This window comes from Apis florea, unplaced genomic scaffold, assembly GCF_048593485.1.
Source record: "Apis florea isolate Af1SG1 unplaced genomic scaffold, ASM4859348v1 contig_3375_pilon, whole genome shotgun sequence".
NCBI lineage: Eukaryota > Metazoa > Arthropoda > Insecta > Hymenoptera > Apidae > Apis > Apis florea.
In genome coordinates this window covers 567,070-593,486 of record NW_028256748.1, presented here as the reverse complement: position 1 = coordinate 593,486, position 26,417 = coordinate 567,070, and the positions used below count along the sequence as shown (strand labels likewise).

At 36.4% G+C, this 26,417-nt stretch overlaps 1 protein-coding gene and 1 long non-coding RNA gene across 2 annotated transcripts in view; one reads left to right on the top strand and one right to left on the bottom strand.

The window, feature by feature from the left end:
- The window catches only part of LOC147656984 (uncharacterized), a 53,284-nt gene extending 27,155 nt beyond the window's left edge, over positions 1 to 26,129 (bottom strand). The window contains exon 1 of the long non-coding RNA XR_015293374.1: positions 25,864 to 26,129. This is a non-coding gene — a long non-coding RNA (uncharacterized LOC147656984). The remainder of the gene's footprint in view (positions 1 to 25,863) is intronic.
- LOC100864768 (pickpocket protein 28) lies at positions 7,241 to 15,875 on the top strand. The gene is made up of 11 exons (XM_086912334.1): positions 7,241 to 7,511; positions 7,599 to 7,804; positions 8,158 to 8,300; positions 8,925 to 8,988; positions 10,129 to 10,297; positions 10,419 to 10,564; positions 10,668 to 10,809; positions 11,452 to 11,728; positions 13,968 to 14,130; positions 14,202 to 14,308; positions 15,421 to 15,875. Exons 1-11 carry the CDS (start codon positions 7,479 to 7,481, stop codon positions 15,657 to 15,659), a joined length of 1,689 nt encoding a protein of 562 aa, XP_086768460.1. The 5' UTR covers positions 7,241 to 7,478; the 3' UTR covers positions 15,660 to 15,875.
- Positions 26,130 to 26,417: the final 288 nt, after the last annotated feature.

Sequence of the window (26,417 nt, the reverse complement as noted above, 5' to 3'; positions counted from 1 at the left end):
AAAATAATCAGATGGAACGAGCAACTTTTTTTTTTTTTTTTTTTGTTGAAAACAAAGGAGAAAAGAAAGCGTTTCGTTCCAAACGAAACGAGATACGAGGCACAATTTTACAACAAAGCCTTGTCCCTTTTATTCATTGTATCTCGCAATAAAGTAACACGCGGATCTCGTCTGGAGCGCGAAAATCTCTCACGTTACAATTAATTTCTTTTGACCCCTTTTTCCAACCCTCCTCCGTTCGTCCACTATGCACACGACGAGCTCTTATAAAGATTCTAAATTGCAACGATTATCACTCAGCGCTTGATAAATAATAAGCCATCTCTTCACCGTAACCTGTAACCGTAAATTGTTTCTAAACTGATCGACGATGCAACGAAATCGGGCATTAATTAAAAGAGAATACGAAAATGAATTTTATCACGACTTTCCTAAGTTTTTTTTTATTTTTTTTTATTTTATTATTAATTAATTCGATCTGTCTATATTCGTACAATCAACGATGGGTCGTTTACAATATATATATATAATATATAGATTCTTGGTTATCTTTTTCCTTTTTTTTTTTCTATTCGATTGTTCGATTACACCATTTCAGTGGCTCAATGTTTTTCCATCCCAATAGCCCGTATCAGCGAAATATTTTTTTTTCTTTCGTACCATTTCGACACATATCGTTAAATATTTGCTTTTCATTTATTGAACGAGTTAACGCGACTGCGTGCATTGAAATAAGCAAACAGACTCTCATATTTATTTGCACCAATTGAACATGCGCAAATGTTTAGATATAATAATGATTCATTAATTCGGCAGTGTATACAACGCAATTTTTTTTTATCGATATCAATTATTAGTTTCTAGTACTCATTAATATTTGATTGCATTGATTCGAAACACGGAAGAATCGCGTTTTATTTTTTTTTGAAAATCCGACAAGAATTATTAAGATCATATCGTAAATAAATAACGAAGATCCACTTTCCAGCTGTTTGTTTCAATGATAATCCATCCACCATTGCACGCATCACGCATGCAATAAATGGAAAATTCATACTAGTATCATCCTAGTTTAATTTATTTATTTTGCGCTTCGTCATTCACGACAGGGAGAATTGGACCCGATCAAATATCTATTCTGGTCGCTAATTAACATTGTATACCGATCGTTGAACCAAAAATTAAATCGTTAAAATCTTTAATAATTCAACGTAAAATGGATCTACGAATAAAATAAAGATAAGGGAAATATTTCAAAGTCATCGTCTCTTACGAAACTCCACACTCCTTATCTTCATCCCGATCTTTTTTTTATTTTTTACACGTATAAATATGTTATCGAACCGATCTTTATAAGCGATCTTCGTCGCCAATCTTTCTTTCTATATTCTTTTATACATCCAGTTACGAAATGATTCGTCCATGTATGAAAAGCAGCGGCTTTCCTCTTAATCCTCGTCCCCTCCTCGTCACTTCGTCGTTCTCGAGAGAATAGTGGATGTATCCAATGTACCAATTCCTCTCGATTCGAAAATATTTAAGCCTCGTTTGCTTTGGACGAATATTTGAAATCTTAAAAATAAAAATTCGAATTCGAACGAATATTTCGTCGTCGACTGCAAAGATACTCTACATAAAACGACTCGTAAAAGGTATTCTATCACGACAAAAAGTGTCAAGTAAGATTAAAGTCGCCAAGCTTTTAACCGTTTCGAGAAATAAGTTCAGAGGAGACAAGGGATGCATTTACGGTCGACGGAGCGGGCAGATGATTTTTTATACGCGAGAGGGTCACAAGGGGACAAAGGGGAGCAGCCGGAAATGCAGATGGTCAAAAGAGTCGAGATAAGACGCGGGGAACGCGACCAGTCACGCAATTAAGGGGAAACAAAAGGGCCAACTCCTCGTAGTGAAAATGCCTCCGTGCTTCTCTTAATTCCTTTTCCTTTATCTTCCTCGTGTCGTCCACGCGGCTGCATATACGGCGTTCATACTCCCCCCTCACAAATCACGATTAACTCTTCGCTTAATCTTTCGTGCTCCGAGTTGCATCTTGAAAAAAAAAAAAAAGAAAGAAAAAATTCCTCGCCTTTCGTTTCTCGCGATCTCGCATCCGGAAAATCGTTCACCAAAGAATTAAAGTCGATGCGAAAAGACACGAGGCGATTTTCTCCCTTTCCTCCCTCTCTTTCTTAATCCCCTCCTCGATGAGTATTTCTTTTGCTCTCTCTTTCGCAACGGATTTTCAGAAATCCTTCCTCGGATTAATTTCTAGACGTTTATTGATCCGTTGCTGAGAAGTTCAAGAGTTGTTGATGAAATTTAATTTCCACAAATTTGTCGTTTCTTTTTTTAAAAAAAATACGAAATCGAGATTTGGAAGAGATCGAGAAGTATCAATAAAATCCTCCTTCCAACGTGTTTCCATTCGACACTCTGTAATTTTTTTCCATCCACGCAACAACATTTTAAAACGATTATTGGATGTAACCAATAATTGGATATCGATATCCAAGGAGCAAGCGATTTCTCGATATCGAGCGCGGTTTCGATGCATTGCGTTTCCATCCATGGAAATACGGTCCCCGATGGAATTTATACGAGGATATTACTAGAGCATTATAAATTAATAGCGGCGACAAAACTATTTGCACGGTTGATTAATATCACGATTCGCAATTCAGAGATAACAACGAGCGCGGAAACGGTTCGGGGAGGATCGCTTTTCACCGGCCATTTAAAATAATTGTCCCGGGAACGATTCAACGTTCATTCACACGCGAGAAGATTGAATTTCGATTCGAGCCTATCCATGCTTTTTCCACGAAAACGTAAAACACGAAATCAGTGAAATTACACATCTCCACGCTTGTTAGACAATTATGGACAATAAATTCATTCGCGATATATATGAAAATGGCGGGGGGATCGAATTCAATCCCCACTTCCCATCGTTTCACTATTATTTTATCCAAATACAAGAGGTGCATACTCGGATCGCTTCCTTCTGTTTCGCTAATTCCATCGCCATGCCGCCAATTATCATATTTATAAAACGGCCGTGTTCCATATTCAACCGAAGTGGAAATTTCCTGAGGAGCTTGATTAATTTTTTAACCTAGATTCTCTGTCTTTTTTCTATCGATTCTCGAAACCGAAACATGGCAATTTTATTTGAAACACGCGCGAAAACGAATTCTTTTTGCCTCGCAACAAATAAATTTCGTATTACGAGATAAAAGATGTAATTGGAGGGATAAACGAAGAGATAAATCTTTTAACAAAAAAAAAGAGAGAGAGAGAGAGGGAGAAATCCTTTGATCGAAGTTAAAACGACGAACGTTTACAAGACAAAAGCTCCTCGTCAAGATTTTATCGAGTTTTCCACGGGGAAGAAAAAAAAGAGAAAAAGATTAAAAGCGGTTTTACGAGCGATCCTTTGAAGATTGAAATTCTTCCACATCTGTTTATCTAAATTTAAAACGATCTTAACGAGGCTGGAGCTGAAACAAGCAAGGTTTTTCGTAAGACGCCTTCCAATCCCCGGCTTGATTTCGTTACGCGGAGAAATAACGGTTTCAACCGTGATTCGCCGTGAAACTCGCCGTATGCAAAAGCATCCACCATCCTTCCGCCAGACGAGAAATCTCGTCAACGTAATTTCCATGCTGTCGTGTTGCGTGCAATTTATAGCGCGAACCGATCCCCGAGCTATTTAAATTGGATCGGCCATCGTAGTGTGTCGGTAAACGTGGATTATACTCGAGATTAATTCGTGAAAATACACTTATATGTGATGTATATACACGGCACGATCGACGACACACCCCCAGCCTGATAGAATACCGCGTTCTGTCTTTTATGCACGTCCCTGGAAGGCCAATTATTTGTCCAATTTACGTAATTCGATATTAACTCGCAGAGAAATCCAGAGAAGATGATATATCGGAGGCTCGCATGTAATTTCCTCTACATCGAATTTATATTTTTCAACAAATACCTGCAGCTTACATCTGGAAATTGGAAATATCGTATTATTTTTAATAATAAAAAAATATTTTATATTTCGCGGGAAATACTTGTATCTCTCGTTTCAAATTTTTATGAAATATATATATATATATATACATATTTTTTTAATTAATATAAAATACGAGAGGGGAGACTGGATAGTTCTATTGAATGAATAAAAGGAAGATTTCACTTTTGAATTTCTGTTCCAAATAAAAATTCGATGATTGTCCGATTTATAATAGGATTATTAACCTGATCGATACCTTAATTTTTTTATTTTATATCCTTCCTCCTCTAGAAACGATCGATACAAATCAAGGAATATTATTGGCTATCAATTCTGTCTCCGCATAGATCAGAACGAATATCATATATCCAAACGAAGGTACGAGCTAGTTTTCACTGGATTCTTACATCGCAAGCCATCACGTGTAGTAGAGCGTCGTCGCAAACACTTTTTTCATCGTCTCTGACGATGAAAACGAAGCCGACTAAAAACCAACCGTACGGAAGTCTCAAAAGTTGCGAACCAATCACGCGGCTCGATACGCAACTGCACCTGAAAATACACGATATTAGTAATAATACAATAAAAATCCATCAACTATTAAACGTATCCTCCACAATATCCGCTACATCCACTAATATTTATTTATACGCGACAGACACACTCAACTTCTCCTCGATCGACACCTAGAAAAAGAAAAAACGAAAAGGAGATTATTTATTTTCTCCTCGATTCCGAACTACTCTGTTATCTCGTGAAAAAAGAGAGACCCGTAGCGCCATCCAACGAATCCCGATCGTAGAGAAATCGTGTATGCAACGTTTCGTACATACAAGCAGCATTAATAAAAATGTTTTAAGCCGAGTTGCGACGGCGAGTCTCGTCGAGGATAATTGAAATCCATACGAGTGCAACGATAAACAAGACGGAGAGGAACAACGGGAGAAGAATCGTCGCCGTAATCACCGTTTTCGTCGAGGAGAAATTATCGCGATCATTCGCCGTGGAAATGTACGATTTTGGTAAGGCGAGAGAAATTAGCACGGATGGCTCGAATTTACGGAGGGGAGGAGGAGGAGGGTCGCAAATCAAATCACGGTGGGAAAGAATGCGATATTGTTGCGGGAGAAATGCGGGACGACGATGCATCGTTTCGCGTGCATTTGTGATTTAATGAAACGTTGCACGATATGGCCGACGCGAACGAGTCGCGTTTCGTTCGTTCAAAGTTATGCGAATCTTTCGAAACATCTTTGAAAATTGTTTCCTTATTTATCGTGGTATATTACTTTGTCTTCGATAGGGTGTGAATGTATGGATGATCCAGAGAAAGAGAGTAATGCAAAATGCGAAACAATTGTAACGATTTGTCTTGTATAGAGTATAAGAAAATATTGTTTCCTAGAAAGGATATCTTCTAGTAAGAGAATCGAAAGATTGAGTATGCATATTATTCCTTTTTCCACTTTTTAATAAATAATATATATATTTATAACAAGATGATAAACACTTGAAACGATCTTTTAGAAATAAACGTGGCTGTTTGATTAATTTCATTTATTTACTTAACTTCTTCGAGCGAATCTTCGAGATAAAAGGCAGGAAAGTGGAAAATCATCTTGGAAAGTCGGAATGATTTAAATTCGTAATACGCGCGACTCGTCCAGATTTCATGGGAATGTTATAATTAATTCTTCCTCCGAAGGGGACCTCATTAATATTTAATTCGACTTTACTATTACTCGATCGGAATCCATAAAGTGTTCATTAATATTCAATTCGTAATCGTGTCTCTCCGATACTCCGTTTCCAAAGAGGGATGGCAACGTTTTCGAAATTCGCAATTTCGCTCCACCCATCCGAACGAATTTCTGATATTTCTGTCTGAACGAATTTTTTTTTTTTTGCCTCAATTTGATCTGTACTATATAATATTTTTTTTTTTTTTTTTTTTTTTCGAAAATGAAACTTCAACTGCACGCCAGTTTATTTAAAATATCGTACGTACGTTTAATCGAAATAATTATAATGATGAATCAGTTCCATTGTGTCCAGATTTATAGAAGAGCTGTCAGTTCCGAGAAAAAAGTTTTTTTTCGAAAGTTTATTAGGATTTCGGAACAATTTATTCGTGAAAAAAAAAAAAAGAAAAAAGAAAAATTCGTAAAAATCGTACCAACTTTCTCGATTATTCTTCGATCTAATTAATTCATGTTTTTTCCTTTTTTTTAAAACGAGAAATTAATGACGAAACAAGAAAAAAAATTTAATGTTATATTAACCCGTCGTTAATTCATCTCGAAAAATTAATAATTCTCGTAATACACTCATTTTTCAAAACCAAAACGTTTCTTCGATATTATATCACGTCACGATTATCAATTCGAATAATACTCGAATTGGATCAAAATTTTGATCAATACTTCCCCCCCTCCAAACTTAACCGATCAATCATCGTACGTCGATTGTCACCGATGATCGCGGCTCTGAATTGATGACGATGAATGTACACAGCCTCTTGTTACGGGTCATTTGATAAGGGATGAATACCAGAAAATCTGTCGTCTCGATTTCCAAGCGTGCCCGAACTTTCTCGCGAAAGGTAAGGACGTTAATAGAAGAGACATTTGCGGAGAATCGGTGACTCGAGAATTTGGATCAAACTTTGTTCTCCCCTCTTTTTATTCAACCGATCGTTCATCGACCAGTTTGTTTCGTGTCGTCTTCTCTGATCAAACGATCGAACGAAGCAAACGACACGCGTTTATAAATATTTTACAATTAAAGATAAAATAGATAGAAAGTTAAAAGGGCGTGCAAAGATGGAACAAATTCTCGATTTTGTATCAACGATAGAAGTATCTCATATCCCCGTTTCACAATTCTGCACGGAAATATTGGAAGGGTGAGAGAAGATCGAACAAATTCCACGATCTCGGGAAAGATTTGAACGTGGACGCGCGTGAAACAAGCGATGGCCATCGGTGGTTAAACGATGGCGCAGATAGCGCGACGAGTTTGCGAGTTGTATCGTAAAAGAATGATACGCGTGACGGAGGAAAAGAATGGGGCGAGGGTTTTACGAGGGCGAATATAAACGTTTGCCATGCAAATACCAAAAAGCAGATAGCGCGACCGTGGCGGAAATATAACGCGATCAGACGCGGCCAACTTCCACGATTCCACTTTTTCCCACGGATTTTCTCATCCCTCCATCGTTTTATTTCCTTCATTTTTATTTTTTCCCCGTGACGCCAACCTTTTTAATCATCGTTATTACCGCGCATTCGAATCATTCCGTCGTTTATTCGAATTTCGTAATTTCGCATCTGTCGCGATCACTCTTACTGCGATGTTACGATTACGTTATTTCTGATAAACGAATTTTCTCAGGATCGCCCAATCTAAAATATTTTTGCACCAGTCTTCGAGTTGAAGTGTTTACTCTCTTTTCCACATGTTGTCCGAAAGCCGGAAAATCGATAAAAGAGTATGAGTATGAAATAATCGCACAGTGTAACAAACAAATTGTCAGATTTCATATTTTTAACTCTCTCTCTCTTTTTTATCGATCAAGATGCAACGCTATTACAAAGACAAACCGTCACGATTGAAAAGAAAGAGAAGCATCAAACGACAAGCTTGGGTGTTATCCGAGCAGATCGCGATGACCAAATCCCACTTTGTACAAACTTTAATAAAATACTCCAAGCTGTACTGCAAGTACACGAAACTGGCAGGATTCAGATACTTCGTGGAGTCTAAAACAACGTGGTTCGACAGGTAATCTCATCCATTGATATTTACGCTCGTGCAGTGTAACCCCACTTAAAAGAACAAAGCACAACTTCTTGCCACTGTTTTACACTCGCCGCTGCAACCTTCGTGCGGAATATTTTTCGCTGCGAATAATAATACCGAGAAAATCAAGATGTCGAAATCAAACGAGACACCGTATAACGTGTCGTCTCGTGTCGAGCTTATTCCAGGTGTAAATATTTAGAATTTACCGTGTGCACCACGGTGCTTGTTTACTGAAATTCGCGCGCGATTCCACGGGGAGGAAGAAAGTTTTTCGCACGATCGAGTTTTTAGAACCTCGATATATATATATATTTAGAAACGATATTTTTCAGAACGCTGTGGTTCCTGATGTACGCGGTCACGGTACCCGCGATGGTCTACATGGTTTACAACGTTTATCTGGAATTTATGGAGAATCCATTGTTCACCAGCGTCGAAACCGAATACTTCCCGACGCACGAGCTCAATTTCCCGGGTAAATTAAACGCGCTTTCGTAGCGATCGGAAAAATAATCGCGGAGGAGAATCGAAAGATCGTTTGTGCCGATTGGCCCTGAAATTGGCCGAATCCTTCTGAGAACTGGGGGAGTTAAAATGCTTTCCAAACTTGTTGAAATTGTTTGAAAGCTTTATTTCGACCGTAACACACCACGCTTCCTCCTTTTAGTTTTATCCATTAACGGTTCGAGCGTTCGTAAACGCAACACTTCGTTTGCAATTCTTTTTTCCCCACTCGATTTGCATTATTGCATCGCGTATGTGCGCGCGCGTGTCTTTTTTTTTTTTACAGTCGTTGGAACCAGTTATTTCAAGAATTTCCCTCCTATTTTCTTCCTTTTCTATGTTATCTGCGTTCAGTACAATTTTATGAAATTTAAAAACACTTGGAATTTTTTCCCTTTAATTTACTCCTCAATTTCTATTGTTTCGATACACAGGGATATATTCCTGCAAATTATTCGTTACGCAGGAGTGTTTGTGCCAACTCTTTCACTTCGACCGATTCGATTTTTAACGATAAAAATATATTTCTGATAATTCGAAATTCCACAGGAAAATCCAGGAGAATCGTTTCAATACCCGAAAAATATTTTTCCAGGGATAGCAATTTGCAGCGTGAACCGAATAAGTCGTCGATCGGCCACGGAATTAGCGAACGAAATGTAAGTACGATCGAATAATTCTTTTTCCTTTTTTTTTTCTTTTTTTTTTTTCGAGAAAAAGCGCGATCCAGCTTTGGTTAAGTTAATCGAACACATCGGACAGCGGATAATTTCAATCGCGGTTCTCCAAGTTACGTTTGGAATTGGTTCATAAACGAATTTCACCACTATTTCCCCGCATTCCCGAAAATTCTATTTCGTCCATATCCGCGCACGTTCCAAAATGCGGAAAATTCGCGTAGGAGAGTTTGATCGCGCATTATGAGAAAACTTATCGCGCGGAAGTTATCGCGAGTCTATGGCAGCCAAATCAAGTTTAAACTTACGAATTTGCAACTTTGGATGGGAGGAGGATAGTGGAAAAATTCTTGCCAACTTCGAAGAACGAGGTGGAGGAACGAATGATAATATTTTTCTTTTTTTTCCACCGAAAAAAAATAAACGTTTCGTTCGAACACGCGCTAATTTCGTATCGTCGCGAGATGATATAAATGGGTGTTTGGAAGAGAGATCCTCTCCCGAGAGTTCGTTAAAAAAGCGTCCCTAATTAGCTTCGAATTTGCAAAAACCGGCCATTAATATTCAGTTAGCGAGAGTTTTACTTTAAATCCATCCCGTGGAAAAAATTCTCATTAATACGCAACTGTTCGATGTAACGAATGATAAAGAGAGAGAGAGAGAGAGAGAGAGGGAATAAAGATCGATTGCGTCTATCTAATATTGAAACAATATAGAGACCGTTTGGTTATATTCGTGATTTATTCGTATTTATAAAAGTAAGATAAATATTGAACTCGACCCATGTAATTTTATCCAAATCCAAAATTTGATACTGAATTTCCTTTACGAACATTTCCATTCTTGTTAATTTTTCAAACACAGGGAAATAGAATTTTTAATTTAATCCTAACGTTTTCAACGATCGATCCCCATCGCTTCCCATCATCTATACATTTTATCATGTTTGATCGTTTACTCAATCTCTCTCGCCCAAATTTGATCATATCCATGAAAATTTCCCGTCCAATTTCAAAAATTGCACCCACCATTTTGTACACACTTTTCGAAGCCTCGTATTAAATAAAACGTCTCTCTAATTCTCACTCTCTCACCTTCGTTTTAATTTAATTAACGTTCAAGTTACGCGGCCAATATCACCCATCTATCGCTCGACGAGATCTTAGAGGCGATCTTCCAGCTGGGCGATCTCTACGACTCCGAGTTCATGATGCAAAATACCTATCGAATCGACCAACTTCTCACCATCTTCTACAACGATTCTTACAGCATCACCGAATTGATGAAACGGGTGAGCTCGATTACAACACAACGCAACGACAGCCTTCGACAAGAATAACTTATAATATCTAACTATAAGAATTCCTGTTCCACCGAATCCCTCCCTCTCCATCCGTTTACAAACGTTTCAGTTAACGCCACAGTGTTCCACCATGCTGTCAAAGTGTCGGTTCCACGACAAGGAACAGAACTGTTCCGAGCTGTTCGCATTTCGCAAAACGCAGGACGGTTTCTGTTGCACGTTCAATTACGCGACCGAAGGGGACGACGCGTATTTGTGAGTTTCTTCGACTCCCCTCACTCAAGGGAGGACAAAATTTTTTCAATTTTTCTTCCTCTTATCTCGGTGGAAATATCTCTTCACGACCGTGGTTTCGTAGCATGAGACGTGAAAATGGGACGAATCATCGACTGGAACCGGTCAAGGTTGAAAATTTGACCGAGAGCGGTGGGCTGTCGGTGCTGCTCGAATCATCTCTGGACGATTACTTCTATCCTATTTTCCCCAGTGCCGAGTGGAAGGTAATTTTTCATCGGCCGAGTTTAAGGATGCTTTGCCACCGAATTTTAAAAATATTTTTCTAACGCTTCTAACCGAGGGAGGATGGATTCTTCGCGTATCGCTCGTTTGTTTCATTTATCATCCGTTTAAACTCCCGTAATTAATCGAGAATGGATCCAATTGATGACCAATGCAAAAATTAAAATATCATCTCATTTAATGGATCGTTCAATTCGTAATATAATTATTACGAAGCATACGACGATATTTCGCGAATTAATATCACGAAATGGCAAATAAATTTCGAGGGGGATCGTCGAAATCCGATCGAAAAATCCATTCAGAGATCGGGCGGAAACGGTTGTGATGAAACTGAAAACTGGAAATATGGGTCGTGACGATTATCTCGCGTGGCAGTCAAGGGTCGGTGCATTATGCAAATTGCACTTTTTTTCCCCAACGCTTCATCTACTGCCGTAAAATATACCGTATGAATATTTCACGCGTCGTTCAAGTCAATCCGAAACGATGAGTTCTTTGTTATCCACGAATATTGAAACTTCGTACGACGAAGAATAGACGATTTCTTTATTGGTTCTTTCTCCCTCCCCCTCTTTTTAAAACTTCGATAAATTTGATGATTTTCCTTTCTTCGACGCCAGGTGACGATCTTCAATCCCCACGATTATCCGGACACGACCAGCGGAGGAGTAATCGACTTTCTAGTCTCGCCAAGGAAACACCGGAGTGTGGAATTAGAGGCGATCATGTTTTACAGTTTAAAGAACATTATACCATATTCTCTTGAGAAACGAAACTGCATGTTCGAAGATGAAATGGGTGCCATTTCCTACACTTACAGCGACTGCATCGTCGATTGCAAGATAAAGGACATATTGAACATTTGTGGATGCGTACCTTTCTTCTTGCCTAATCAAGGTAAGAATCATCGGTGGTTTCTCGATTATCCAAAAGTGCTTCGTTCAGTCATTTTATAAGAACGAAGATTAATCTGCATAATTTCTATATCTTCTCATTTCACCCGCCCTTTCATACTTCCTCCATTGTACTCCATCTACTACTCTTTCCTCATCCATTTACCTTTTCCACCTTTATTCTATCTATTTCAACTTTTAAAGTTAAATTTGAAACCGAGTTTTAATCTTAATCTCTCCACTTGTTACTTTACGTATTTAAACTTCACTTTCACTCTCTTATCTTTCCAATTAAACGATAACCATCTTCAGTTTATTCTTTACTATTACCGCACAACCAAGGAATTTATTTGCCCCTCGTTCACCTTTTGCATGCATATACATCCATGTCTTTTTTCCAGAAAAGAAGCAACAACTCATATAGCTTCCAATCTCATATTTCGCACGAACTCTCCTCGAATTCAACCATTTTAATTCCTCGAGTCGGAGAAAGAAAAAACAAAATCTTCCCCGCTATTCCATTGTTTAAATATACGCGTAATGTTTTAAAAACGAAGATAACACCGCAAGAAAATGTTCGAAAGCTCCCTCCATCTTCTATTTTCCCTTTCACCCCCGCGTCGAAACGAACCGCGCTCTTGCCAGACATTAACGACTTCCTGTCTCTTCTTCTCCCGAGATTAGACGCTACGAGATTCGACTCATCTGTCGAGGGACGCCGTGCTTTTGACTTCAACGCCGGCTTAAAGCGTTAAAGCGGATCGCGCGAAAGGAAGGGGCGGCGAAAACGGGGTGAAACGCGAATCCAGGCCTGGTCGTTTATTTTCCTTCTTTATCTCCGCGAATACCCACGCAAAAATCCGCGTATTCGCTATTTAACAAGGAAATTCATCCAGTGGAAAATTTCAATTAATAAATCGTGTTATCATAACTCCTTTTCATACGAAATTTTCATCAAACGCGTTCATCGATACGCGTAGCATGAATGAATCGTTGTACGAGGAGCAATTTTTTTAATTAATGGAATATTCCCATCCCTTCGAGGGAATCTTCGAAGTATTATCTTTCGAATTATTAAAAAAATTTTAGATATATATTCAGGTTTTACTGCCGTATTGTGCTCTGTCTTGTAAAAAAATATTTCTAAATGAAATCACATTCACGAGAAAATGGTGAAAATTTCGTTCGTTCGAAAAGATTTTAGTTGAACTCGTGTTTCATAAGGATTTGTTGTGTGGATTATCTGCTGCATTCTTAAAAATTAATACGAGATAAAAATTTAATTCTTCTCAAGAGCACCATTTTTATTTGGCCTCCCTCTTGAATATTTCTTAAACTATTCGTTGTCATCGATCGAGTAACATAAAAATCAGAGAGAACAACGAATTTTTCTTACCGCGAATTTAATGCCTTCTTCTCATTTGTTTTTTGTTACATTTCCTGTTAACAAGATATTCTTAAGACTGCTTCAAAGTTGCTACAATTTTGAGAGTGCACCTCCAAAGTTGAATTACTTTTAATATCGTTCCATTCAGAAACTTATCTTCACTTTAAACTGTTTCATCGAGTCACACCCATTTCAAACGACGTTTCTCGAACAATTTACCCGAAAACGTCGAACAACGGATTTCAAAATCGTTTTAATATCGCGTGTTCCGTGACTGGAATATATCCCCGTAGAGAACAATTTCATTAACCAGTGTCGCGTGCAATTTTATTAATCTTCATCTCTCTAGTCCTACGTTATTTTCGTATCTCGCAATCGTGTTCCTTGAATAATTCAGCAACCAAGGTGACCGGCTAACTTTAAAATATTCACCGCCTTTCGTCCCAACATTTCGTATTTTTCCATGCTTTCACCACGAAAAACTGAATTGTTGTTTCCTCAGAACGTGAGGAACAATCCGTTTATTATCGAACCAAATATTTTACACACAGCTACTTACTTTATAACTTCCCTTATTTTCCAGGATCGAAAAGGGTGTGCAACTTGAAAGACGTGCCTTGCTTGTCGAAGCACAAATGTAAGCCCCATCGAAACTTCGTTCGTGTTATCGAAACGTTGAATTGTTATTATCGTGCAAAATTTGTGTCTCTATTACGGAATCGATTAATTCTCTACGATTATAATTATTAACATTGCAAAAGTTAATTTCTCTAATTACTCGCGAATCCACATATTACATTAGTTGTTTAAAATACATAAAATTTTCTCACCGAAATAATATTTTTCTAAATTGTAGCTAAATGGTTCTCGGTCATACCACACAAGAATCTGTACAACATCGAGGAAGTGAAGGATATTCTGAGTTGCGGCAATTGCTATCCCGAATGCGACAGTGTGAATTACAATGCCAAGATATCTATAGCCGATTTGGAATCGAATCAACACGTCGCTGAATTATTGTGAGTGTGTATGTTCGCTTTATATAGCCACGTTTACTCTTTATAAACGTATTATATTAACACGTTCGAAGAGATAACGTGGACATCAAGGATCAATCGGTGGTAACGATATACTTCAGAAAATACGGCACCATCAGATTGAGGCAAGATGTGATCTATCGTTGGTACGAACTGATGGGTAAGAATATTTTATCAACATTTCACAATCATAAAATAATATCCTCTCCTCCTTTATTCTCTTAACATTGAAAAGTGCCGACTTCGTCATAATTTAAAAATCCTGCAAATAGATAATCCTCCGAACAAAATTATCGTATGTATTTTTTATCCTCTTCATCCTTTATCGTTTCCAAGCATCGCGCAGGAACAATCTCCGCGTATACATCGAATATTGGTCGAGAATGAGGGCAAGAAATATTTATCAAAGGGTTCGATTTACATTGAAATTTTTAGCTCAAGGTGTTGGCACACGATAAACGCTCGTGCCTAAGGGTAAACAGCGGATAAGAAAAGATTTCGTCGTGTTTGCGACGATAAACATTTTGGAGAAAGTTCGGAGAGAGAGAGAGAGAGAGAGAGAGCAAAGATCATAAAATACAGACGATTTCATCGTGTAACGAAGAGTTTGGCGCGCGAGAAGTTTCCGTAATCTGTTGACCTGGGATGGAAAAATAAAAGAACGGGAAGGAGCAATCCCTGCTTGATCCATTGCGCTATATACACACTCTCGTGATACCGGTTACAATGTAATGCACTCGGGATAAAGGACACACATTTTTCGTTAGTGAAAATCCACTCGCCCCTTTTCCTCGTTCGAGAAACGACGAAGTAATATCTTCGTGGAAAAAAACGTGTAATGCAAACATCGTTTCTACGATTCTGTGATCAATGTTAGGAGAGAACACGAAAATTCATTCTTACGTTGTATGTGTCTGTGACTGGAATTAGTATTATTATCGTGTTTCCCAATACGATTAAATTTTATATTTAATGAGGGATAACGAATTGTTTCGCACGTATCTTCCCCTGAAACAAGTGAATTAAAATCTGTCTTATTTAAAATTTCCAATAAATAAAATTACGAGACGAGCAAAGTTTTTAAATGCTTATTTGCAATTACCGGGCCGAAGTCGTGTTGCGAAGGGTTGAAAATTTTATCCACGTCATCCTACAATTTCCTCTCCGATATTTCATACATCCTCCATCCCGATCTTTCTTTATTTAACGCATTCTAATTCGATTCTCGCGGCCGGGAAAGTAAAGTTAACCGTTTCGATCGACGTTTTACAGGCGACGCGAGCGGTATTTGCGGCATCTTCGTCGGTTTCAGCCTGATCGCGATCGTCGAGTTCGCCTATTTCGTCGGCCTGTTCATGCTCGAGCTTTTAAAGGGACCAACTTCGTCTAAAGGGGACGGGAAACGGGCCGAGAGCAAACAGCCACCGGTACAGACGATTTATTGGGGTGAGTTGTATTCGAGAACTACGACAAAGAATCAACGTGATCGGGCTGTTCGTGGTAAATATTAGCACGTTACACGATATTCTCTCATCCCCCAATGTTCGTTCGAATAATGCGTGTTCACTTCACGGCGAGATAGATTCTGTTCTATCTATTGAATTTTATTGTAAAAATGATATTGTCAAGATTCATGCCAAGGTTTCTGGTTCAAGGTTTTGCCAATTCATCGATGTTTATGGGAAATCGAATTTTTTTGCGAACTTTTCTTACACACTTTATATATTTCTGCGTGTCATATATGCTTTGTATGCTTATAGATTTATAATATTAATATTAGATTTGTAAATTCTTTATTCTTTCTTGTCCTTTCTTGTCTCTTATTATTTTTATTACAGTATAATAGTTCTTTATTGAGATTTTCTAAATGAAGGAATACTTTTTTCACGTCTTGATCCTAAATAATTTATTCATAGAATCCCCTTTACGGAGTCCTGTTTTGTTTTATCGTTGGAATATTCCTCTTGACGTCTGCTTTACTACGACATTTTATTGTCGTAATTCATTATCCCTTTGTAAAACTAACTTTCCATCACTGTTACAATTTCGTCGCTTTAAAGAACCCTTCTCGAATAACGGAATTGTTTCCTCGAATGTGAATATTCTTCACGTGTTCAACGAAATAATGTGTTTAATAAAAAGATATCCTCAAAAGGATATCCATAGGATGAAAATAAATTTTTTTCCCGTTATCGATAAGGGTTGAAAATTATCTATGAAACATAATTCTCACCAAGTATTTTATTTTCTTGATGAAATATTTTCCAATCAAGTTTCTCCAAGATGAAAATAATATCGAATACGGTAATTGGATTGTATATTTAAATAAACAAAAAAAGAAAAAAATTATTGTTATCAATATCATGCTTGGCCTCAAGTTTAATCAAAAAGAAGCCTCAAAATCGAAAAATAATTTTACCGTTGTATTAATATTATATCTCACGGATATTTGATCTCGAATCTAATTATATTAAACTTTCGTATTTTTCAACAGTGAGAATTAGAATAGAGAATTCGTACAAAGGAATGGAGATGAAGATACATATTCTTCTAGAAAAATTAGCAAATCTCCAGGTTTCTCCTTTCCAAAATTGAGCAAAAAAAGAAAATTCAAAAATCTGCGCGAGTACAGCATAAATTGCATAAACTGTCGAGCTTTCTAACGAGTCTTCACGAGTGTTCGTTTAAAAGCGTTAAAGTTGGCCTCGCGAAACGTGGCACATGAAGGAAGAAACACTCGATAAGTTATAAATTCTTTTTCCTCGTATCGATGACAATTCGATACTTCATTATTGTTCATACGAAGAATTATTGTTAAATTTAATCAATCAAATAAATTTAACAATTAATGAATATTGGAAAAGAAGGATGGGAAATAAATTTAACAAAATTAATTGCTATCGATCGGAATAAATGTATGGTAACGGTTGATAAGGAGAAAAAGCAAATCGATGGAATGTACGATGTGTAAGGATAAAATATTAATATGGAACACGCATTTACCGATGACTCCTAATGTTTAAATAATAAATATTTATTATTTAGATTAATCGGAGAAATTGTTGAAACAAAAAAAAGTGACGTTGTAAAATTATGAATGCAACATTTCATCCACTTGTAACACTTGGCCAGGTATTATATCATTGATATGATTTTCGAAATGATATGTAAATACAGCATATCGTTAAAATTGGACGAAATATTAGCACATTTGAATTTCTTTCAACTTGTATTGATCAGAAAATATTGATAACGGAATAAAAATTCCTAGAAAAGAAAAAAAAAAAAAAGAAGAAATAGCTTACACTCTCACGATTATGTAATCAAATGTACATTAGAAAGATACGTGTCTCTAATATAAGATTGAACATTATTATTACGTTGAATTTTTATTTTTACAAAGTGGATTAAAAAAACGTTAAACAATTTCATTCCTTCCATCAATATCAATCTCTGTTTTACGTTTAAAGGCAGAAATGGAGCATGCTCGATTGCTATCAAAGCCACTAGTATGCTTCACGGATTAAAAGCTCAAAGTCGACGCCTTTTCGATACCATCCATTTGTACTATTACGAGGCTTTGCTTCCCACCCATTGTGATGAAACTCAATCATTCGAACGTGCTCGAGGTTTCGAAATGATCGACTTGTGCCGTCCACCACAGGCGAAGATGAAATTCACCGCGAATAAGCGATCAACCCAACTGAATTATTGCCATTGTTGATTCGAAAGATTCGCCCTCCTGTTTCGTCCAAATTCATATCCCCTTAATCGTTCCCTTTTACTCTTTTTGTTGCAAGATCAACGCGAAAGAAAGTGTCGCTACGTTAATATCCATTCTTTACTCTTTTGTTTCAACAATCCTTCGATAAAGGCAAACGTTGTAATCTCTTTCTTTCAAGACGGAATCCTATTCGTGCGTCGATCATTCTTTCGTCCCTTTGTTCGAACGGAGAAGAGAAAGTATCATGATACGACCGAGCTACGAATATTCAATTTTCAAATAAAAATTATCTCTAAATTTTCGATAATTAGATCATCGTTTTACAGATCCCACGAATATTACACTCCTAATTACTTCTGCCAATGAATTCTCGAAGCACAGATATGAACGAGTAAAGAGAATTACGGGGGACGCGCGGATTTGTTTTCTAGGATATTCGTGGCAACGATGATAACTGCAACACAGTTACGTTACGATCTCACAAAGCGGCGCCACGCCACAAAGGTTCATCGTGGAAATACGCAGTTCCCGTTCTATATGAATTATATCCCTCCCTTCCTCCTCCTCCCCTCCCCCTCTCATGGATCTAATGCCAGCCGTGGAAGCCTAGGCAACGCAGTTATAGGAAACAAAGCGTTATTAATTATTGAAACGAGCTTTGCTTTGATTCGTGCTACCAGAATAGGAGCGCGAGGCTGGGGCCAGACGTACCACGGGCTTTAATTTTACACGCGTTTATATTCGGATCGGATTAACGGATAGTCAACACGTGATTCCGTAGAAGAAGAGGAAGAAGAAGAAGAAGAAGAAGATATTGTTTCATCTCGATTCATTTTTCTCAAATTCATCGCGTATATTTGTCAATAATGTTTCGTTCGTATATCTTTCCAATTGAAATAATGTGACTCAATATGAACTTTTATGGAAATATCGACAAAAGTCGAAAAAAAAAAAAAAATAGAACGGAACAAAAATTTGAAAGAAGAAACCTTCTTTGTCCCTTCTTCATTCTCCGCGTATATAAATATATGAAACTTACGTTTCGTGGAATCGAGCAAGCAGATTTTATATATCGCCAACAAAGAAACGATTAATCAAAGACGAGTCTCTCTCTCTCTCTCTCTCTCTATCTGAATCGGATATCAGTAGAATTTAATTACGCGAGGTAAAACAAGGTTACGAAACGTTAAATGAATGAAACGGCGAGTAAACGTAGCAGGGTTAGTCAAACGACGCGTAATATCTTGGCAAACAATTGCGAATAAATTTCTCAACCGTGGAGAAGCTTGTTCCTTCGAGAATGAATTTCAACAGAGAAAGAGAGAGAGAGATTCGGCGAGATTGTTACTCACCAAGGAATAATTCTACAGAGGAATAATTCCACGAGGGAAACGTTTCGTCTATCTACCCAATGTTCCAATGTACGTATCGACGATGTGGCGAGATTTAGAGAGGGGAAAAGGGAACAAGTGCGGTGATTCGATTAACGTCGTGTAAACTTGATCTATTTTACGCCAACACCTCGCCTCTCGTTCGTTCCCCCTCCCTCCTCCCCCGTGTCAGGGTTGCAAGGTTGGCGAGAAGTCGCACGTGCACCACCAACGTGCTTGTGTTACATTCACCGGGATCGGTGAACCACGCATTTTCATAACGGCACACGTACGCAACACACCAGATTGCCGCATGCTCGAAACGATAGAGCGTGAGATAGTCGAGGGCTGAATTAGCGACTAAACTGGCAGCACCCGGGTTGCCAAGGATCATTCCAGTCACGAACCTGACATCTGATGAGGTCCCCGAAGTTTTATGGCCTTAATAACCGGTTATCAAGCAGGCGAATTCAAGGCCAACGAGTGGGTGATTCTCAGTCACTTGTTGAACGTGATTTATTATTTCGTTCGATGGTTCAACAAATGTATCTTTGCGCCCATTTTTTTTTTTACCGTTGTAGAATCTCTGGAAAATCATTATTATTATTAATAATAATTATTAATAACGAGATTAAGATGGAAATTTTTTTTTTTTGTTTTAAAAAGATTCCGATTTATCCCGAATTTCCTTGAAATTTTTATAACTTTCGTATCTTCTTAAATTAAAATACCTTCGATCAGAGTATTGGCGAGAGGTTAAGATAGATAAAATCAATTTATCTATCAGAAAGAAAATCATCGATATTTGAATCGAGAAAATTGAATTCAATTCAATTCTTGGAAATAAAGTTATACGAATTAAAAAAAAAAAAAAAAAAAAAAAAAAACACGCGAAACACGAAAAAAACAAGAGTCGAGCGAGAGAGTACGAAGAATCGTAAAGTTGGAACAATAAATGCGCTTCGAAGCTTGATGTACAATCGCAATTCGTACCTTTCCAGCAATAACGAACAACTGACGGTGCGTGAGATAAGTGGAGCGTATCCGTAATTAAATGGTTTAAGATACGCGATCTTTTCCACGAATCGTTCCCTGCGACGCGTGTAACACGCGGAACGAGGTCGCGGGTGTTTTACGATTCTAATCGAGATACGAAGTGGCGTCCAATCGTTGCGGAAATTCCACCGGTGGGATCGTAATTGTGCGATCAAATCCTTTCTCTTATCCGTCGACGTTATTGTTTTCGTAAAGATTTCATTGTGTATTTTTTCTTTTTTACATTTGGAAAATGAAAAAAAGAAAAAGAACGGATTCAACTTGATTAAAACTCTGCATCGATATCGGGCGTAATTCAAATCGAGCGTAACTCGTTTCATCTCTACTTCCTTCTCCCCTTGCGTTTATTTCCATCATATTATTTTATACACGCGCACACATACTTGGCTATATAAATTCGAATTTTTCGTTCATTTCAACTCCGCGTTTCTTCTATCTCGAACATATTATACATAATATTTTTCATCTCTCTAATAGGCTAATTAACAATTAGCTGCAATCCTCGTGGAATAACAAGTTGAATACCTTTGTTCTTTCTCCTCGTTTGCATTGCAACATTCACGTGGGCCATCGACTTCGCGAAGATCGCGAATGAAAATGAAAGAGAATTCTCTGTGAGCATTCCGGATTCAAGGGTGGAAAAAATGCGAACAATCCTATAAAGATAAGTGTAATATCGGTTGGTTTGTAAATATATAGCACAGCATATCTGGCTTTTAAGTACCTCGTGAAAGATGAAGCAGCCCTCGAGGGTAAGTGAAATTCATGGTGTTTCGAGTAATCACGTGTAATCGCATTAAGAAATTACGTTTCTTAATGCACACACGATAAAACGTGTGCAGAATTTCGAGTAATCGAAGGATTATCTGTTCCACTAATTTGATCGCAAGCCGAGATACTCGCCGTTAAATACACGCTTTACCTTCATTACATATTCAGTTTATTCTTCGACGCGGGCAACACAATTTTCCAAGATCTTGATCCCTTTCCTTCCTTTAACTTGTGTGTGTGTGTGTGTGTATCGTGTAACGGGAGTTTACAATGTATTTTCGAACTGGATGGTGCGATCTTGAAGATAAATTTATTACGAAAGGATAATCGAAAATCGGAAAAATAAATCCGTAAGTAAATTTTTGCAAATTCATTTACATTTGGCCTCTTTTCACAAATAAAAGTATTGATGAATCTTCGACATGGACGAAATGTAGATTTTATTATTTCATATTTTTGATTTACATAGTTCTCTATCTACATACACGTATCGATCCCCTTTCAGCTTCTATATTATAGTTCGGAAGAAATATTCTATACATATAATTTTACGAGAAAGAACGCGGATAGCCTGTTATTTATGAAAATAATATCGAAGTTATCCATGTATATTATGGTGAATTTATTTTGAAACCCGGATTAAAAAAAACTTCCCCGAGAAATGTTATTCATTGGAAAACTTCGAGGCAAGTTGACCGTAAATTCTAACGAATCTAACTCGAATCTATCGATGTTGCTTTAAGAGTTGTTAGAAAATAGAATTTATGAAAAATTGAAATCATACGAAATCATAAAATGATAAAGAAATTAGGTTAAGAAAGTGTATTAGAAGAAGATGAAAGGATGAACGTAGAAGAGAGAAATTGATTAAACATAAAACGCATACGACTATTATAAAAGGAATTCGATAATAAACGAGATCCTCCTCATTTCCCGCAAGAAAAGCAATGAACCGTCATTTCACGAGCACTTAAAAAGATTATTTTTTCTTTTTTTTTTATATAGAGTTTCATGTTGCAATCGACCATGCTTAATGACAACCAAACGCGTATCATTAAAAAAAAAAAGGGAGAAATTATTATCCACCCAGCCATAATTTCTTCCCTTTACGATTTTTCCTTATTATATTAGACATTTAATTAAAAAAAGGATACGTATCAAACACGATCTTCGATAGTGTTTCATTATACGTAATTTTTGCGAATGCGAAGAACTCTCACAAAAACACAATTCCATCCGTAACAATTTCGCAGGTTGTAACGATCTATTTAAATGAGCTCTCCAACTAATAAGATCAAATTTCCCCGATAAGTTGGAATATAATAGAAATTTAATACAGAAAATCGATAACTACGAGCAAAATGAACCGCATTTTTTCTTTTTTTTTTTTTTTGGCAAAAAGGGGGAGGAAAAAAAATTCTCCTCGATTTCATCCCTTCTTTTTCATTTTTCCATCCGCTTCGATTAAGCAGAGATTTTCGAAACGATCTCCATTTAATTAAGCGATTCGATCTTGGGGGGGGGAGGAGGGGGAAGGGGAACGTTTAAATTTCATAGACACGAAAACCATGTTGGAACCACGCTCCTCTTTGATTTTTGATTCATCCCCATCCGTCTCTGTTTGCGCCATTAACAGAATAAGTCTTCGATCCTCCACGAGATTCTCGCGACTGAAATGTGAGGAGCCGCCCGAGTATTAAATAAACATTACCCGTTCGCGAAGAGTGGAGCATCGCGGCTTTTAACGCGTAGGAACCACCACCAGCCACGGGTGAATAGAAAGAGGATGATGATGGTGGTGGTGGTGGTGGTGGTGGTGATGGTGGAGAATGAGAAAAGGAGGGAGGAGGGGGAGGAGGAGGGGGAGGGGGACGGTTTATAGCACGTCGTTTCGCCGCACTGCAGAAAATTGCACCGGCACGGATAATTTCAATAACTGCACTCGAAAAGCGTGACCTCGTTGAAGAATCGTGAACCAGCCAGCCACACCCCCCTCCCTTCCCCTCCTCCTCCACCTCATCCCCTGCCGCGCCACCTAATCACTTTGATAATCACCGTGAACCGTGTTCATTGTTGGGCCGCGTTTACGAGAATCGAGGCAACGCGGCTCTAACGTAGTTATCGATTCAAGCCGGACGATTTAATGAAGGCTAATTCGCACCCGATTACCTTTCGCCAATTTAATCAAGCAGATATTAATACACGCCTAATCCGATGATATCGGAGGGGGAGTAAGTTGGATAAGTTTAAATTAAGGGACAAAATTCGTTCGTTTGAGAGTGAATTATTATTGCGCTCTATACATTATTGGTGTTGGTACGCCTATTTTCGAAGGATAAAGGCGCGAGAAAATTGGAAAATTGAATTAAAATATTTCGTACGTTTATTTAAGTTTGATTAGATTCTCCCGAAAAATCACTCTTTCGCGTTTCTGCTCGCCTGGATCAAAGAACACGCTCGCGTTCAAATACACGCGAATGTTTTCGGGAATATTTCGGGCGAAACAAATGTTTTAATCTTTATTCATTGGAATGCAGGTTTGATTTGAAAAGATCGAATGTTGATTTTAAATGAAATTGTTTTCGAGATAAATAAATTGGGTGATTTGTATGAATAATTACAATTATTGAATTTATGTCCAAGTTTTGTAATGATAATTTATGATATCATTATAACGTAATGGAAAGTATTCGTAAATATTATTTCCCAATTTTATATATTTCACGATTTCATTGAAAATTTTAATTAACATAATGTTTGAATACACTCGTATTATATATTTTTCGCGATCTGAAGAGGAATTGTTTCAACATATTTATTGTCGGAAAAACGAAGACAAGGAAGTTTTATATTTTTAATTATCCCGATGACAAACCTAAAGTAAGTATAAATAAAGTTGTTACAAAAGTTTTTCTTCGTAGTTGCAAACTACTTTAATTTATACACGTAATAGATTTTCCAAGAAAAAAGAGCCTGAACTTTATTTTATGAAAGCTGCAGAAGCTCGTGAAGGTTTAACCATGATAATGGATTCTATGTTAGATGACTTTTTTTTTTTTTATATTATCTATCACCGGTTGGAAAATAATTGAAGAGTTCATAAGAGAAATGATCCTTGTCAATTTTTATCTTTCTCTCGAAGAATAGGGAAATATCGTAGCGTCGTTAATTTTTATGCGAGAAATTTTCATTTTGTTTAATCAACTTTCATTCGTTTCAATCCAACGCGTGAATCATTCCAATTTGACTCTTTAATCGTTTTCATTTCTTTGAACACGATCGTCAACGATCGTTCCATTTTTACGGTGTAAAAATGTTTGTCGACAAAAAACCGGCCAAAGTCATTAGCAATGCAACGCAACATTTCGTTTCGCGTTGGAAAAAACTTGGTCCATCATGACAATCATTTGCCGCGTTGGATGCACATTTTCCGCGTTGGTGTACTGTTTAACGAGGTTTCTAAACAGTGCTATAAACATAAATACCGGATTTATGTATCGATCGTGGAAAAAAACATGGATAATTATGAATTACGAAAGACAGAACAATAGATTGGCTGGAAAAAAATTTTGAAAAATAAATTCGAAAAAATATATAAATAACCACTTTCGTTTAAAATAAAATATTTCGTTCATAAATATAAATGAAATAAATCTTATGCTAATACCAAAAACTCTCTACATTAGTAATTTTTTGATAATAAAATTTTAATTTCAGAATACCTACATATTAATATAATTAATTTTTATAATTAATTCTTTTCTCCTTCGTATCCTATCGAATATAATCCGGATACGTAAATCCGTTATATAATGATATTCAACTTATAATTATCCTGACTCGAAAGTTATGAGAATTTTATTTCCATTATTAACCGAACATAATTCTATTTTTAAGAAAATAAAAATAGTATAATTAATTTTATGTAATAGTAATTACACAAAACTTTTCGAACGTATAAATTCCTAACCTCAATAAAAAAGTTTTATTCAATGTAATCACAGTCTTAAAGTAGATTCATTATTTGATTTAATATATTTTGAATTTATTTTTATTGTTCGAAAAAAACTTCAAAAAATTAAACATTTTATTTCTTTATATTCTTAAAAAATATTATATAAAGAATATAAAGAATATACGCGAAAGTCTGAGAAGTTTTCGTTGTGTTTCGTTCAACAAAAACTATTTTATTTTCGATTTCTCGATTTCCAGGATTTGTGACATGACAAATATGCAATTAATTTTTACATTATTTTCACATTATAATGAAAAATAATTGATAGAATTCAAGGAAATTTTTTCCTATATTAAATATATAATGATATCAGATATTACGTTTAAAATTTGATAAATATCATTCAGCTTGATTACGAAAATTCCACATTATAAGAAAACATTGATATATAATTATATTTTTATCGAATGTATTGCTATCTTATCTTTAAATATTATATTTTTAATCTAAATATAAACGTAATAAATCGTATATCGTAATTATAAAACGTATATTTTTTGAAAAAAGAAAACATTTTTATAAAATAAAATGTAAATTTCATTTCGATTTTTTGGAATACACTATTTTTATTTATTTTAAATAATTTTATTATTTAATTCGTAATGATTACGAATTAATACGTTGTATAATAATCTGTTGCAGGTTATGGTACGCTTGTTTCGAAACTTATTTTTCTAATCATTACAAACAATGAACAAAATTTATAGATTAAAGAGTTTTCCTCTATAATTTTGTCGATTATTTTAATTTATAATGATATTTAAAGTATTTTTACTTACTTGTTTGACACTGAGCAAGTCGCGAAGTCTGATCATTGTTCTCGTTATTCTTTAAACAAATGTCTTGAAAAAAGTTCTAACACAATAGCACAATAAACAAAATTAAACACAATTAACTAATTTAAACACATTAAATAACGTACTCTTTTAACACGTATATTCGCGTGATTATAAAAAATAAACTAAAATATACGACGCTAACTCGTTACCGATATTTTACTACGCATTTAGACAGTTAACAATAATGGACGCCGAAAGAGAACACTACGCGAGTCAAAAAATTTCAAATACTATTCAAATATTTTATACGCATATTTAATTCGTAAATATTATTAATATAAATAAATAAATAAATTAAGAATAAAAATAATTTTCACGAGTACGATTTAATACGTCTTTACTGTTCGAAAGTTTTGCGGATATTGAATGTTCTGCGCGGCGTTTTTGTTTTGGTTTAAACGATAGCGCGTGCCCTTTCGTTATATTCTACGAAGCAATTTGGAAATCGAATGTTATGTGTTCTTATAAGAAACTGTTTGGAAATATATCCTTGT